At 43.3% G+C, this 15,423-nt stretch overlaps 1 protein-coding gene across 1 annotated transcript in view; it reads right to left on the bottom strand.

The window, feature by feature from the left end:
- Positions 1 to 696: 696 nt before the first annotated feature.
- CDS2 (CDP-diacylglycerol synthase 2) overlaps positions 697 to 15,423 on the bottom strand; it is a 64,355-nt gene continuing 49,628 nt past the window's right edge. The window contains exons 4-13 of the mRNA XM_079945926.1: positions 14,881 to 14,978; positions 12,672 to 12,811; positions 10,914 to 10,972; positions 10,188 to 10,270; positions 8,142 to 8,229; positions 7,564 to 7,632; positions 6,524 to 6,676; positions 4,946 to 5,065; positions 4,401 to 4,504; positions 697 to 4,144 (exon numbers count right to left, since the gene is read on the bottom strand). Of these exons, the coding sequence (XP_079802052.1) occupies positions 4,012 to 4,144; positions 4,401 to 4,504; positions 4,946 to 5,065; positions 6,524 to 6,676; positions 7,564 to 7,632; positions 8,142 to 8,229; positions 10,188 to 10,270; positions 10,914 to 10,972; positions 12,672 to 12,811; positions 14,881 to 14,978 (1,047 nt within the window). The 3' untranslated portion in view covers positions 697 to 4,011. The remainder of the gene's footprint in view (positions 4,145 to 4,400; positions 4,505 to 4,945; positions 5,066 to 6,523; positions 6,677 to 7,563; positions 7,633 to 8,141; positions 8,230 to 10,187; positions 10,271 to 10,913; positions 10,973 to 12,671; positions 12,812 to 14,880; positions 14,979 to 15,423) is intronic.

Raw genomic sequence — 15,423 nt, 5'->3', positions numbered from 1 at the left:
TGGAAGGTGATCAAGGGAAAAGGAAGTTCGTTTCACCAAGACAAGGACAGAATAACGAGGCTCTGCCCAAGAACCAGACCCTCTCTTCAGGAAGCTGATGGTTTGTTCCAGCCACTCTTTCGGAGCCCCTGCTGACAAGCACAGTGAGAGTCGGCCCATGGTTTGTTGTCTTGCAATGTGTGTGTGACAGTCACCTGGACATCCTTCTGTGGAAGGACAGCACCCTGGGCCTAAGGGAAACTTCCCACCCTGACTGTGGAAGAACAGGAACCCTGGGCCTAAGGGAAACTGCTCCCTCCCCACTCCACCCCTTCCTCAGCACATAATCACAACGCACAAGAAAGGTGGGCACAGATGAGAGTTACTCCCAAAGACAAAAGGCGATGGTGCCTAAGATATCAGTGACACAAGAAGAAGTTTCAGAGGTGCCACATCTAGTACAGTAATGCAAATCTACTTCCTTGGAAACTGACCTTGGGCAGGCTTCTTACGGAGCAAGGCCACTGCTGTCCAGTTTTCCAAGCAATGATGCTCTTTGCCCTGAGTCAGTCACACACACCCCTGCCCCTGGCAATGTCAGGGATGCTCCTGAGCCTGCCAGGGGCTCACTGACAGTCTGAAGATGTGAACTTAAGGATCCATTCGAATCAGCCTCCAGCTAACTCGGCAACTAGCTCATTCAAATCAAAGGGCCCGTTTAGTCTCCGTTAAAATATATTTTTGGAATCTTCTTATACAATATAAGTTACAGGATAAAAAGCACAGCGGGGAAAAAATAAATACCATAAAATGATTTCAGAGTCTACCTGTGTAAGGCTAAGTTACATTTTGCCCCTTCTGAAAGAGACATTAGTTTCAAACATACATTACAGAATTGTACAACACTAGAAGGAGATACATCTTAAATACAGTTAAACTATACCTACTAAAATGCTCAGAATATGAAACAGGCAAGAAGTAATAAACATAAATAAGGCCCAGGCTGCCTTAGAGGGTTTCACTTTCAGAAGCAAAACATAAATGTGTACTTTTTCGATGCTGAGAGCAACTGAGAGGGTGGCACATGCACGCAAAGGGAAAAGGCGTGGGTGTCCTGCGAGCAGTCACGAGAACTCGCCAGGGAGGACGCCCAGGCCCAGCCCCTGCAGATGCTCCCTGGTTTCTTTTTCCATCAGCTCCTTATGTCACCAGGTAGGAGCTAACAGCAACTTAAACTCTAAACATGGCACACAGGTCAGGCCTCCTGAGCTTGCCAGAAGGAATATTGCGCTTTCCCAAAGGTGAGGAGGCCCGGGGATGAGAAGTCCTTGTCCTGCTGGTGAGCACAACCACCACGTGACCCTGGGGAAGTGCCCCCCGGCCCTCAGCTTCCTCATCAGCAAAGGGCTCATGCCTCTGACCTGAGGTACCTCAGAAGGCTGCTGTGAGAATGTATAGGATTCAAATTGGAAAACAAAAAAAAAATCTCTAAAACAGGACTGCACAATATGTATGAACACAAAATCAAATGGGAAACATAAAACCATGCATGGGAGTTAGAAACTAAATCCACAACAAGGGAGGGCACACAATTTGTCACATTTTATTTCTCACAAAAAAAAAATGGATATGAAGCAAGTTATGCCACTCATTAATATCTGCACAGCTGTGTGTTACAAGTCTCTGGAAACTTGTCTATTTGGTGAAAGATTTTCAATAAATGGGAGAAAGAAAAACAATGTGCTATATAGACACAAGGTGGCATCAGTCTCCTGGCTACTGACTATGAAATTCCCCTATTTCACCAGAAAGCAGGAAGGGAATCAAAAGAAAACAAAATCCCAGCTGACCCTCGGGCTTTCTTGATGGCAGCTCTGTTGAGCTTCCAGCTGCCGTTTCCCAGGACCCCCATCAGCAGCCATGTCCACAGGAATGTGCCAGGCTCCCTGATCCCAAAGGAAGACCTATTCAAAGGTGGCTCTCTGCTGCCGAGTCCCAGCTGAGACTCCCTGCACCCAAGGATCCACCATCTGCCCACAGTAGGGCACCACGAGACAAATGTGGCACCATTCCATCTCTGGTTTGGGGAACCAAGTTCATTCTGCAATCAGAAAACTAGATTCGTTACTCATCACCTCCACTTTTTAAGATTTATTGCTGAGGACAAGCATTTTAAGGACAAGTATTTAGAAAAGGCCTGTAAGTACTTGCTTTTTGGGTGCCCAGGACATGACTCAATACCTGCAGCAGCCTCTGGTACATGTACTTGTTCAGCCAGAATCATGGAATATGGGAATTACAAGACACCTCAGAAAATGAGGACCCACAGAGTGATGTGTCTGTCCTACCTAGAGTCACAGCCAGCACTAAAACCCCATGCAAAAACACATTTTGTTTTTAAGGGGGCCTTGGACCTGAAAAAGAAAAGCCATGTAATGAACTGGAAATAAAATTTCAGAAGAAAGAAGCTGTTGCACGTGGAAGGTCACACAGCGACTGTGAGCTGAGACATCAAGAGGGGTCTGGTCCGTGCTGGACGCTTTAGTGATCTGGGCTGGCTGTGAGCATCCACGGATGCAGTGAGGCTGAGATAAACAGAAATAAAGCAAAGCAGCACCAGCCCAAGGTGCTGAAGCAAGCTGCTACACCCCCATTTGGCAATGAGAACCAATATGGCACAGAATAATGGAACACACTTGGCCACCAAGCTCTCCCCTTGCTTATTGTCCTGACAAAGAACGTATATTCCAAAAGTCAACCTCACTCCTCTACTTAAAAGGAAACAATAAATAAGTCACAGTTGAAAAGAAAAACGGTCCCCCTGTAAAATATAAACTACATTTAAACTGGTCACATTATACAACAAGTGTGCATTTAATCTTCAGAAGCTTCAAACCTCTAATTGGGTTGGGTTATGCAGAGTTGTAAGCAGGACTTTGTGGTTTCAGTGAAGAAGTCATGATACAATTGAAATCACTGTAAGAAATAAGTGATTTTTAACACACACACAGATACACACTTGCCTTAAGAGTTATACATATATATATTATATATATAATATACACACACACACACACAACACAGCAGCTACGTGGGTGGTCAGCAAGGCCAAGGGCATGGGCATGTGAAAGAGAAGCCCTCTGCTCCCTGTCAAATCGGGAAGCCCCCAGAAGGGATTCAGCAGCAACAAGTCTACAGCACAAACGTGAACGACATCATCCCTGAAAAGACCCAGTTAACCGACTGCCCTATAGGAGCCACTTGAGCCTAAACCCTGTAGGAAAAGGCCCAACTACAGTATATCCTACTGCATACACTTGAAATAGTACAGTGTAGCTTTTCTCCAGACTATTATAATTTTTCATGCTTTCTGAAAAAAATAAAAACTGAAACCTTCTTTCAGTCTGTGATGAAGCGAGGTGAACCCATATCATAAAGCAGAGCTCATACTCCACAGGATTTGTGAACAGAATGCCTATCTGATTAACAAGTCTTCATCCCTCCAGCCTCAGGAGGCAGCACTCCTGTAGCTCCAAGGCAGGGATTACTGAGAAGCCCAGGGAAAGCGCTCCAGTAGTAAAGACATCCAAGCTGTGCATCTCTTCCCTGCTGGGGGTCAGCTACAAAGAGAGCTTGGGGTGGCGGGGTGGCTAAACTGGACGAACACAGATGAATGACCACTCTGATCAAGCCCAGATATGGAAGCTCCAGCTTGGGAGCTAGAAGCACCAAGCAGGTGCTTCAGAGCTGGGCAACACTGTCTTCCAGGTTGTTAAAAACTTCGGTTTTAAAAACCCAAATGGTTTTACCACCATGACTTCTTTCCAACTCAAAGCTGTAGGTTACTTACAACCCAAATCATAAGCACATAGACTGTACACACAGATTTTTTTTTTAAAATCCACAAATAAAAAACACTGTAAAAAAAAAAAAAGACAGTGAGTTGAAGTCTTGTCTTTGTCCAGCTGGGCTTGCCCTGGAGCCCTGCCCCTCACTCAGCCCTGTTCCTGCTCTTCTGGCCCTTGGTGGTCCCTATTCGTCCTCCGTGGCAGCTGTCAGCATCCCCTTGTCAGTCAGGTGAGATTTGAGCATGTTGAAGATGTGGAGCTGCTGATCTGGCCTCAAGGTCAGGAACTGCTGAACCAGCTTACTCGGGTTAGGGCCCCTAGAAGAGGATGAAGAAACAGCACTGAGCAAAGCAGGGGCCAAGCAACTTCGAGGGCCTGATTATTTAAGTAGCTGCTCCCTCTCTGGATTCTCTACTAATGGAGGGTAAGGGTCCTCAGGGAATCCATAACTAATAGCAACTGAAAACTGCATTCACACTTGGTTTTTTTCACTCAAACTGAGAAGTAGCTAGAATTCTAGAATTTCACCACTTAAAAATCCACTAACTTGGTTCAGATGGAAAGGTACTATACCTGATAAAACTGGCAATATACACATTGACAAAGGTGGCCATCAGATACTGGCAGTCAAAGCGATCCATGATGCCTCCATGGCCAGGAATGGTATTGGCAAAGTCCTGTTAGAGGAGGGGAAGGATTGATGAGCCTGGCCTCAGCCAAGTCAAAGCCTGGTTTATGGTCCCACCTCAATGTCCAGCTACTGTACTGAATAGCTGAGGGCAACAGAAAGTGAAAAGTAAGTATTGATTCAAATGCTGAAGCTATAATAGGACACAATCTTATTAAATTACAAAATGTTTCTTTTGAAGAAAGAATATATTAACAAATATACTGAAAATCCAACCACTGAATTTTCTTAGAAACAATGTATCTTCCTTTAACCTACTTAAATTCCATGCATGGGTGAAGAAGAGCACACATTAATAATCAGAGTTCATAGCTTGGTATTTTGAAGGGGGTGGTGGCTGATGAAGTGGGACAGGAGGAGGAAGGCAGAAGACGGGTGAAAAGGGGCCCAGCTTGGAGACAATGAGGGGAAAAGAAAAGGGTTTTCCTACTTTGATTTTAAAGGCTCGCTTGAATCCACTAGCGAAGAACCCTCCAAAGGGGCCAATGAGTGAAGCAAAAGTGGAGAGGGCAATGCTGTGAATCTGGAAGGGGTACATCCGGACTGTTTTCTGAAAAGAATAAATGAAGTCAGTTGAGATGCCTGCAAGCCCAGGCTTATTACTTGTTAACATTAAAAAACAAACAAACAACAACAAAACCACCTCTTTATGAAACTATTTCTCTCCCCCCACCCCAAAATAATTTAGGAAAAAGACTGGTTTGCGGGTTTTTGTTTGTTTTTGGTAAATCTCTAATATATGGCTTAATAGAGGACATTAAGGTACTACGCATTCAGTCTACAGCAATATGATGCTTTGGTTGAAGTGTATGAAGAAAATCTAGCCCTACAAGGACACATTGTTGAAAAAAGGAAGAGTATTTTAGCACCGTCTTTTCAGATAATTATGGGTATTCTTCTCTGATACTACACCAGAACTTGAGCCGTAGTTTTCTAAAAATTTGGTGCAATGTGGAATCTGAAAGCCTATCAATGACCATTTGAATGGATCGTTTACCCGTGCATGACTGTGTAACACCATGCACTGGCCATTTCAAAAATACTGGTTCACTGAGTTACACAGATCTTTCAAATGTAGACAAATTTTGCCATACAATGTCAAAACGTCATATGTTAAAATCACCACAGATCCCTCAGAAAAGCCTTTAAGTATTAAGAAGCTGTCAAACTTACAGTGGCAGGTATACACTTTCCAAAACTCTAATTTGTACTTGAAAGCCAAATTTTATCATTGGTAACAACTACTGTCAGTTGTTTTCTTGAAGTGACAGACTCACTTTGTTTCTTTTCAAGAAAAATGTCTGCCAAAAATCCAAATCTGAAAAATTATAGTTTGCCGGTTCTTTTCAAGTAAAAATTATGTCCCCATAAAAAAGCCGCTAGTTCAGCTCGTAACTCAAGCAGGTGCACACGCAGTCTTCCTTTAGGTAAGCACTGTCCTGCAGCATTTAGCAGGAGCATTTTATGTACAATTTCCATTTTGGTACCAGAGCATTAGAAAGGTGTGTATTCAAGGGTCAAGATTTAATAAATTTAATAATTTTACTATCTCATCAAAGACATTCTTAAAGTGAGCTGGCTGAGTCTTCCTGTGAGTATGTGGCATAATGAATTCAATGACAGTCCAGTTTAGTGCCACTGCCTTCACTCATGCTAAGGTGCCAGCACTGCTTTTGCACCATCATGGCAAATGTTGACAAAGTGAAAAAGTGAAACTTTCTTCATTATGTTATGAAGAAAGTACAGACCCCCTGAGAGGACCTCAGGGTGCCCCAGGATCCAAAAGCACACTTTCAGAATCCTGGTCTTAATGATTTGAAGCGGGAGAAAATGTCTCCTCCTGTCCTCACCCTGAGCTGACTTGAGCAATTCTCCAACCTGGGGCTTACAAGCTTTGGGGAGGGAGGAAGCTAGTTGTTTTTGAGGGAAGGCAGTGGTGGAGAGAGGGCTCTCTCTGTGTAGTCACTATCCAGCCAAGGATCATTCGCCCCATGTGAGTGGCACATACCCAGCCAATGACCGACTGGATCACCCCAGGAATGTTGTACTCCTGCAGACGAAACAGGTCCGAGGGCTCACAGTCCACAGTGAAGCTGTTGGTATCATTGTTGTACTCCACGGGGCAGACAAAGCATCTGTACCCGGACATCACATAGGACAGCTGAGGATGAGAACAGACAGACTAAGGAGACAAGTTCCAGCCATCTTGCCTGGGCAGCACGTGCCTGGTTCAGCCAAGTCCCTCACAGTGCCTAGCACCCTAAGTGCAAGCTATGCACTAAATCAGAGGTTCATATTTCACCATATGTGTATTTTACCTGTATCTGGAAAAAAAAAATGGAAAAGAGGCTGATGGCCCACTGAGGCTTCAATGTACTTGCTCCAATAACCAGGCCCTGAATAAATCCAGGAAAGACCTGAGGGAATTTGGGCAAAGAACTACAAGAAGTTTCACCCATTTGGAGGAGCAACGGTCCATTTTTCTCAGGATCCCTTAATTCAAAATGGCAGGTGGTGAGGGGAGTGGTATAGTGAGAGGGAGACAACCAGGAGGAGAGAAGGCTGAAGAGCAGTAAGTAGGGGGTCAGCCCTGAAGGGCAGCTGGACAACTTTGAAAAGGGGAGAGACAGGCCTGAGGGTCAAAAGCAGCGAATGGTGCTCTAGAAAGGGCTGGGAGATCATTCCTCTCCAGGAAAGACACGCACAGGAGAAAATCTGGGTTAGAATGGCATATCCCACCTCACCTCTTACTCTCAGGCAAAATATCAATTGCCTGGACAAGAATGCCATCTCCTGAGTGTTGCCAGGCCTCAGACTGAGAGGAGTACAAGGTGTGCACGGCCCCCACTCCTCTACTGCTTAAAGACTGGCAGATAAAGGACAGCTGGCATTGCCCATGCCATGTTCATGCCCCGCTATAGGGCAAGGTTGCCATTCTGCAGGACAGAGTCCTTGGCCTCGGGGGACATGCTCACTAGCCATGGATGGGCTTTGAAGGTGGGTGGGAGGCCTCTGCCCATCCCCCACCCAACTGGGAGCACCACCTACCAGAAGGCCAAATACCACAGTAGCAAAGCAGCCCCCGATGAAGCCTTCCCAGGTCTTCTTCGGGGACAGCTGTGGACAGAGAGCAAGTTCTTAAAAAAAGGCATTTTGATAACTCTAGCTTTGGGAATAATGATTAACTGTTAAAGGTCTTTCTACTATTAAAAAAACTCATTCAATTAAACCACCTCACCTTCTAAAGTACCCCATACTTGGTTTCCTTGTTCCCTGTCTGATAGCCCTCAGTTTCCTTTCTGTTTCAATTGGCCAAATAATTTAATTATATTATAAAACAGCAAACTATTTAAATGATAACACTCAAATTCAGATCAAAGCCACAAAAGTGTGCCTACACCGTCTATAAAAATATTTTCCCTATTAGCTCTTTTTTTTCCTATGAGTAGTTGTCAAGTCTTCCTCTGGCTTTTCTCTTGAAGCTAATTTATTACTAGCCTTTCATCAGGATGACATAAAGATGTACACACCAGCTAGATCTCTTCTGTCTCCCAAGCTGATCTACTCATATTGAAAGCACCACCCTCCCCTCACGGTGATGGTCCATGTTAGGGTGATCCACTTACCTTGATGAGTGGGGTTCGACCAAAGAAGAAGCCAAACATATAGGCCATGATGTCATTACAGATCACACAAGAAATGGGGACAATGAACCTAGGAAATAAACCAAAGTAAGAATCAACACTACCAAGATGATAATACCTCAAAAGTCCACAAAACAATGCCATTCATAAATTTCAGTACCAGAATAACCCATATAGTACTTATTAACCATTAAGGAATAAGTTTAAAAGAAATAAAATGCCACATAAGCCATACCTAGTATCCAGCACATAGCAGCATTCAAATGTTTACTGAATGACTACTGAATAAATGGAGGTGGTACCCTATAAAATGTCATTTGTTCTTTTTTCATTATAAAGTAATATAAAAATTTAAAGTGTAAAGAAAAGAAAAAATAAAAAGTTACCTTGTTTCCCCTATCCCTATCTCCATTCTCCAAAATAACTACTTTTAAACATTTCTGACTTTTCTTCTTCTAGTAGTTACTTCCATAATTCTAAGTAATACATTTATTATCTATTTCATAATTTACCTTTTTTTTTTTTTTTACTAGCTCTACTAGCTCCAGTGAGCCCAACTTTTCCCCAGGACTACACTGAGAGCAAGATCAAGTACATATAGCCAGATTTCTTCTCTGCCTCCCTCTGCTGGTCTGGTCATCCCCACCATGAAAAAAAAAGGGACAGTTTCCAAACTTGTACCATCTCTCTCTTCTCACTTTCTGCTCTCTGACAGTCATTTTTTTCAAATTTTCTCTATTACAGTTTAACATAACATACAAAAATCCTAGCCCTTCAACTACAGGCAATATTTTCTGACTTCCTGCTTGTTAAGGTAGGGATTTAGAGCACCTGTATCCACCCAACAACCCATAGTATTTACTTTGTTGAGGCTTCTAGCAACATTCTCTGCTCTACAACTATAATTAAGTCTTGAAGGTTCAGTCTAAAAACCAATAACTAGAGATTTTAATATGATTCACTTTAGAGCCAAGTGGTATGTCTAGCCCTGAAGATGAGAACTTAGCATGAGCCCCTCTTTAGAATTACTTAACAACACTCTGAAAGAGAGGGAGAGTACATCTCCTCAGGCCATTATCATTATTTTAAACATAATAATGCCATAAGGCGAACATTTAGATGAGCTAGTCTCTGTTCTAAGCACTTTACATATTTTTACTAATTTATTCCTCAGGCAGTGGGTATTACTGTACCTTCACCCTGAGAACAGGAAACAGAGGCACAGTTTGGGATCTTAATCACAGTACTTTAGCTCCTCATATACACGAGGATATGCCTTCACATTTTCACTAAAAGCATAGATTCTTCAGTCAGCCTACTGATTTCTGTCAATGGTGATAGATTTCCTGCTGAAACCATTGCATATGTGGAATAAAATCTACTAAGTATATCATTCTTTTGACACATTGCCAGATTCCATTCGCTAATAGTTTATTTAGAATAGTATATCTATAATCATAAAAGAAATCAGTTTATCATTCTTGTTTCTCCCTCCCTATGGTTTTATCAGCTTTAATATTAAGGGGTGGATAAAACTCAGCTGCTATCATTGGTCATTTTTTCCAGGTGTGGATTCTTATGCAATTTTCAAAGTTCTTTTATAGTTACTGATCTATTCAAGTTTTCTTCTTCGTGATTTTTACTCGGTGACCTCTTGTTAGGAAATCATGATTTTTTCTTCTAGATTTTCAAATTTGTTGCCATATAGTTACATTGCCTTTGATTCTTTAAATATCCCTACACCTGTTAGTCTAGAACAGTGGTTCTCAAAGTGTAGGTCCCAACCAGCAGCATCAGCATCACCTGGGAATGTATCAGAAATTCAAGTTCTCAGGCCCCACCCCACAGCTACTGAAGCAGAAACTCAGGAGTGGGGGTGCCCAGCAACCTGTGCTGCAACTAGGCCTGCAAGGGATTCTGATGTAGCTCGGGTGAGAATCTCTGGTTTAGACAGTTCATCAGAGTTTCTCAGCCCACCTATATGAAAACACCCACAAAATAAAAGGAACCCCCCCCAACATCACTCACCAGATCATTCCTTCAAACAGGTTGTGGATAACAAGATGTGACTGGGTTACAACAATCAGTAATGTTACATGGGTCCAGCCAAACTGCAAAAGAAGATAAAGGATAAACTTTACCTAACAGTTTAGCTTGAAAGGAACTTCAAATAACCGTTAATACCAAATAGAAAATTGCTTAGAAACAGGTAGGAAAGATATCTGCTTCTGTACCTGGCTTACAGGAAGTGAAAAAGGTATAGAACAGGCCTCTGGGAAGAACTATGTTCCCCAGCTACAGTTGCCATCAAAAGGAGGGCCCATATGGCCCATTAGTTAGTCCTTCTATGCTCCAAAAGCCTGGGTACTTCTCATTTTCTTAGTAAGTATTTATTGAGTGCTTAGGACACTCAGAGAGGGGATGTTTTTAGGTTGAGGGAGTGATATAGCAGGCAGGATATCTATGGGCAATGCCTAAAGCTTCACCTTGAGCCTTACCTGGAGGCCACCCTCAGGTCCAGAGGGCAAAGACTACTTAGGGTGTAAATTACATAACAGCGATTGGGTCTAGGTGGATAAAGAGCCACCAAACTTCACGAGGGATGCCTCCTTCATCCTCTAGGTTCCAGATGAATAAAAACAGACTGCATTCCAGGGTTTTGATTTATCACTGAAAGGATGAGAGACCTGTGGAGTTTCCACAGAATTTCACTTATGCCAAGAATTTTGACACTGATGCGCATATTTCCCTTACCATGTAGAACTGCAGTCGATAATGCTTCTTGACCAGACTCAGCACAAACATGCAGAATCCTAGTGTGAGGAAGAGGAGGAGAAAGGGCAAAATGAATCACATTCTGCATTTATCTTTGTCCTAGTCATTTCCTTTAGCTGTGTTAAGCAGTCCTTTGCTAATTTCCTGGCAGCAGTTAACCAACCAGGGCACAAATTCATAGCCCAAGGGAATAAAACCAGATAAGCAGTCAGAAGGAAAAAATGACTCCTTCAAGACAATTAAAGGAAGGCAATATTTTAAAATCTTGCAGACTACACTCAACTTAGGACACTGTTCACCAGATAGAAATGTTTTGATCCTAGAGCACGGGCCGACAACAGTCAGGCCAGCCGCCTGTTTTTATAAACAAACTTTTATTAGAACACAACCATACCTATTTGTTTACATATTGTCCAGCGTTCCTTTTGTGCTACAATGGCAGAAATGAGGAGCTGCAACAGAGACCCTATAGCCCCCAAAGCCTATAATATTTATTATCTGGACCTTTTAAGAAAAAGTTTGCCAACCTCTGTCCTAAAGAACAGGCAGAAGGAGGATCTACCTGGTATGGGGCCAAGGCCATCCTTGCATCTCTCTCCTACTGACCCATATGACCGAACTCTCCAGGAAGAAAAGGGATTTTACCCATAAGTGTGCTGAGTCCCTCAAAAGTAGCCCTGCCCAGAAGAGAGCACATCACTATTCAAGACCCCTGGCCTCCCTTTGTGGGGCTGCTCCCAGGCTCTGAGGCATGCTCTCTATCCTCAACACAGCAAACCTCTCAGAAGGGGACTTCATATTTTAATAGCCAGGTGTCTTTCACGGAGCCGAGTATTGCCATCAAGCTGATGAACAACAGGTAAGACTGAAACTTATTAGGTCAGAACAAATTTCTCATATGCCTCAAACTGGCTTTTAGGGTAACTATGAAGAACACATTACTAGCATTACTGTACAGTCTTAACTGAGTTTAGATTGACAGAGCACTTTACTGTTTGTCAAGTTGCAATGTATCTGTTCAAATCCTCACAGTAATGCTCCTGTTTTAGCTTTAGATTACAGAAGAGCTAACTGAGATTCAAAGAGTAAGCTCCTGGCTCCTTTGAAGTCACAGGTCTTTTTAAACCCAAATCAATAAAATTTCTAATATACTGCAATATCCCTTTTTTTAAATTAATTTTTATTGGAGTATAGTTGATTTACAATGTGTGTTAGTTTCTGCTGTACAGCAAAGTGAATCAGTTATACATATATATATATATCCACTCTTTTTTAGATGCTATTCCCATATAGGTCATTACAGAGAACTGAATAGAGTTCCCTGTGCTATATATACAGCAGGTTCTTGTTAGTTATCTATTTTATATATAGTAGTGTATATGTCAATGCAATGTCCCTTTTTATATACAAGTTCCTGGGTGGTTTTTGTTTCAGTCACGCTGCAGAATCTCTGCCAAGAGGACAGTCAGGACAAGACCATGCTATGCAGTCCTCCAACAGAGACTGGAACACAAGGACAGGTGGCACAAACTCAGCCTCCACAACCACACAAGCCCCTTGGTCTCATTTCTCTTAGTAAAGAGCTGCTACAGCTCACGTAAGGCAGAATCCTTAGCTCTGCTCCCCTAAGTGGTCAGAGTTAATGTCATCAAAACCTTACATTGACCAAGAAATGCCCCAACTCAGCAGACATGCAAAAGCAAGGCATACACAACTGGTGAGCTGCTTGACTCATACCTGTTAGATAGAGAGTAAAGGAAATGAATCGGTGGTATTTACTGAGAATCCGCAAAGGTTCCTCTCTCTGGACCAGAGTGAAGAAGTAATCTGTCACTGTTTCGCCATAGAAGAAATAATTTACGCACAGTAGAAAGTACCTGTAAGAGAATACAGGTCACTGCCAAGGGGAGCACATGTGGTCTCTCCTTTAAAGCGAGGCTGTTAGAAAGCTTCGAGGACCAGAGGTCCACCTGACCCCCAAGACCCCTGGGGGCAGCTCACACAGGACAAGCAGATCACCATTCCCTGTTCTCTGGTGACACTGAAGGTGAGACGTTTATCTAGAAATTTGTGGCTTTCATTCACTCTCCATTTATCATAAACTTGGGACTCAAGTTTTTGCCCCTTCTGTAGCATTACCAGGCCTAACTTAACACTCAAACTGTAAGACAACCCTCTGAAAGGCACCTCATCCTGCCTCCGCAGCCTTACATCCACTCTTTCTGACACAAACCTTGCACACCTATCAAAATGGACTTCTCTGGCTTTGCCACCTGTCTGCTTGGTTCCCTTCTTTTCCCTGCCTGGAACATCCTCTTCACTTACCCAGTTTATCACTTGTTGCTCAAATACCATTTTCTTCATAAAAACCTTGCATGACCTAACATGATATCTGCCTCCCCTGCATTTATTTCTATAGTACAAAGTATTTGCTCCTTCCACTAAGCAATTAATTATGCTTCAGACTGTCTTCCTCTCTGATGCCTGGCTTTGACACACAAACCTTTCACTAGCACTAACTCTTCATCTGTTTATAACCTCTCTCCTCTACTGGAAGGAGCTCTGAGGAGGGAGAAGACATGGCTCATATACCTTTGCGGCCTCACTGGTGTTTCTGAGTATGGGAACCAGCAGCCCCACTCTAAACACTCAACAAGGATCCAGACAAAGAAGAGAAGGGAGAGCTTCTCTCTTCCATTTTTTCTTTTTTTTTTTTTTAATTGTGGAAGTTCAAGAACTCCCATACTGGGTTTGTTTTCTGTTATGTGAAAAACACTTCCTTTGTACAGTGACCACAGTCAGGGGTCAGACATCCTGAGTATGTTAACAAAATTCATAACATTGCTTTCCAGCTATAGAAGACCCACAAGAGAGACCTACATCTTAACCCAGGTGGCAAGCACAGGCCCTGTGGAGACTGCATGGCAGCTTGTGCTGCTGGATGACGAGGAAGCATCTCTCAGAGGATGTGTCCAGGCCAAGTCCGAGCACATCAACTCCCTTGGCCATAACCAAGTTGCTGGGGCCCAAAACACTACTCTCTGGCCTGGTAAGTAATGAAATTAATGCCCGAGACCCAGCACAGCAGGGTGAGAAGAATCTGTATTTGCCCGAAGTCTTCTCAGGACTACACAGTACTCTGCTCACATGTCACCACCTGAGAAGAGTGTGGTCAATACAGCAGCGAGTTTCAGATCAGGAAGGGGTCTCGGACATCATCTGCACTATAGGTTTTGACCCTGTTTTTGCTTCAAGATAGCCAAGCCCGGAATTCCCTGGTGGTCCAGCGGTTAGGACTCTGCGCTCTTACTGCCGAGGGCCCAGGTTCAATCCCTGGTCAGGGAACTAAGATCTTGCATGTAGCGTGGCGTGGCCAGAAAAAAAAAAAAGCCAAGCCCCTTCCTAGGAGGAGAAAACAGAGTTCCTCTGAGGAGCCCCGATCCCCTGCACTCAGTCTCACTCCTGCTCACTGGCACCCAAGGAGCCTCCGAGGAACTAGGGCTCCAAAACCACAGTTTGAAAAGCACTGACTAGGTCTCAACCATCTGTTTTAAGGATGAGGAAGTCAAGTTCCAGAGATAGCAACACCAGCACTGACAACTCCCAGATAATTCTTGTGGGATGCTGAGATACTAGAGCATGAAAAATGTACTGATATAGAAAAGGGGGGCCATTGTGCAGAGTCTAAGGAATCCAAATACTGATGCAAACACAGTCACAGATGCAGCTGGTCTGGTTTCTTCTGAGGAAGAGTCCAGACTCTGGGTAACTACTCAAACGCTCCTCACAGGCCAACCATACAGTCCGGCCTATGCAATACTTGGGTCTCAAAGGTGCTGTGAAGGTCCATGGCCATCACAGCCTCCCTCCCACCATGATTGTAAATACCTACCACAAAACACTTGTCCAAATCTTTTAAGGGTTTCTGTGGGGCTAAAGAGCTTACCAGCTGAGGGTTCTGAACCAGGGCAGGTCATAGGAGTGGTAGACATTGTAGCCAATAGTGATAATCTCATGGAAACACTTAATCTGAACACACATCACCTGCAGGACACAAAAGAATTAGAACACTTGTCAACTCCCCAATTCTTATGATCTTTAGAAACAGAAACCAACAGGTCATGGGCCTTCAAGAAAAACCACTATATTTAAGAACAATGTCGGTCCTTCAGTGATTCCACTCTCCTCCTTTCTCTCTCACACCACCCCACAGGGTAGTGAGGCCCTTTAAGTCACACAGAGTAGATGCAATTTCTCACAATAAATATATGCTTCTGAAAGTTCAATTAACTTTTTATTGTAGAACACCCCCCCCCACCTCGGGACTCAATATCTTCCATTCTTGACTTCGAATAGAAATACATACTTGAAAAGTCCCAACTGCTCTGCTCAGCACTCATCTGTTAGTCATTCGACCCTGTCCATGACAGTGGGAAGACTAACAGCAAAGTACTGTGGACTGGGATTTCTTAACAAAAAAGTCCTAAAA

This window comes from Stenella coeruleoalba (genome assembly GCF_951394435.1).
Source record: "Stenella coeruleoalba genome assembly, chromosome: 15".
Lineage (NCBI taxonomy): Eukaryota > Metazoa > Chordata > Mammalia > Artiodactyla > Delphinidae > Stenella > Stenella coeruleoalba.
The sequence above is the reverse complement of the archived record's forward strand: the minus strand, read 5'-3'. Positions and strand labels throughout refer to the sequence as shown.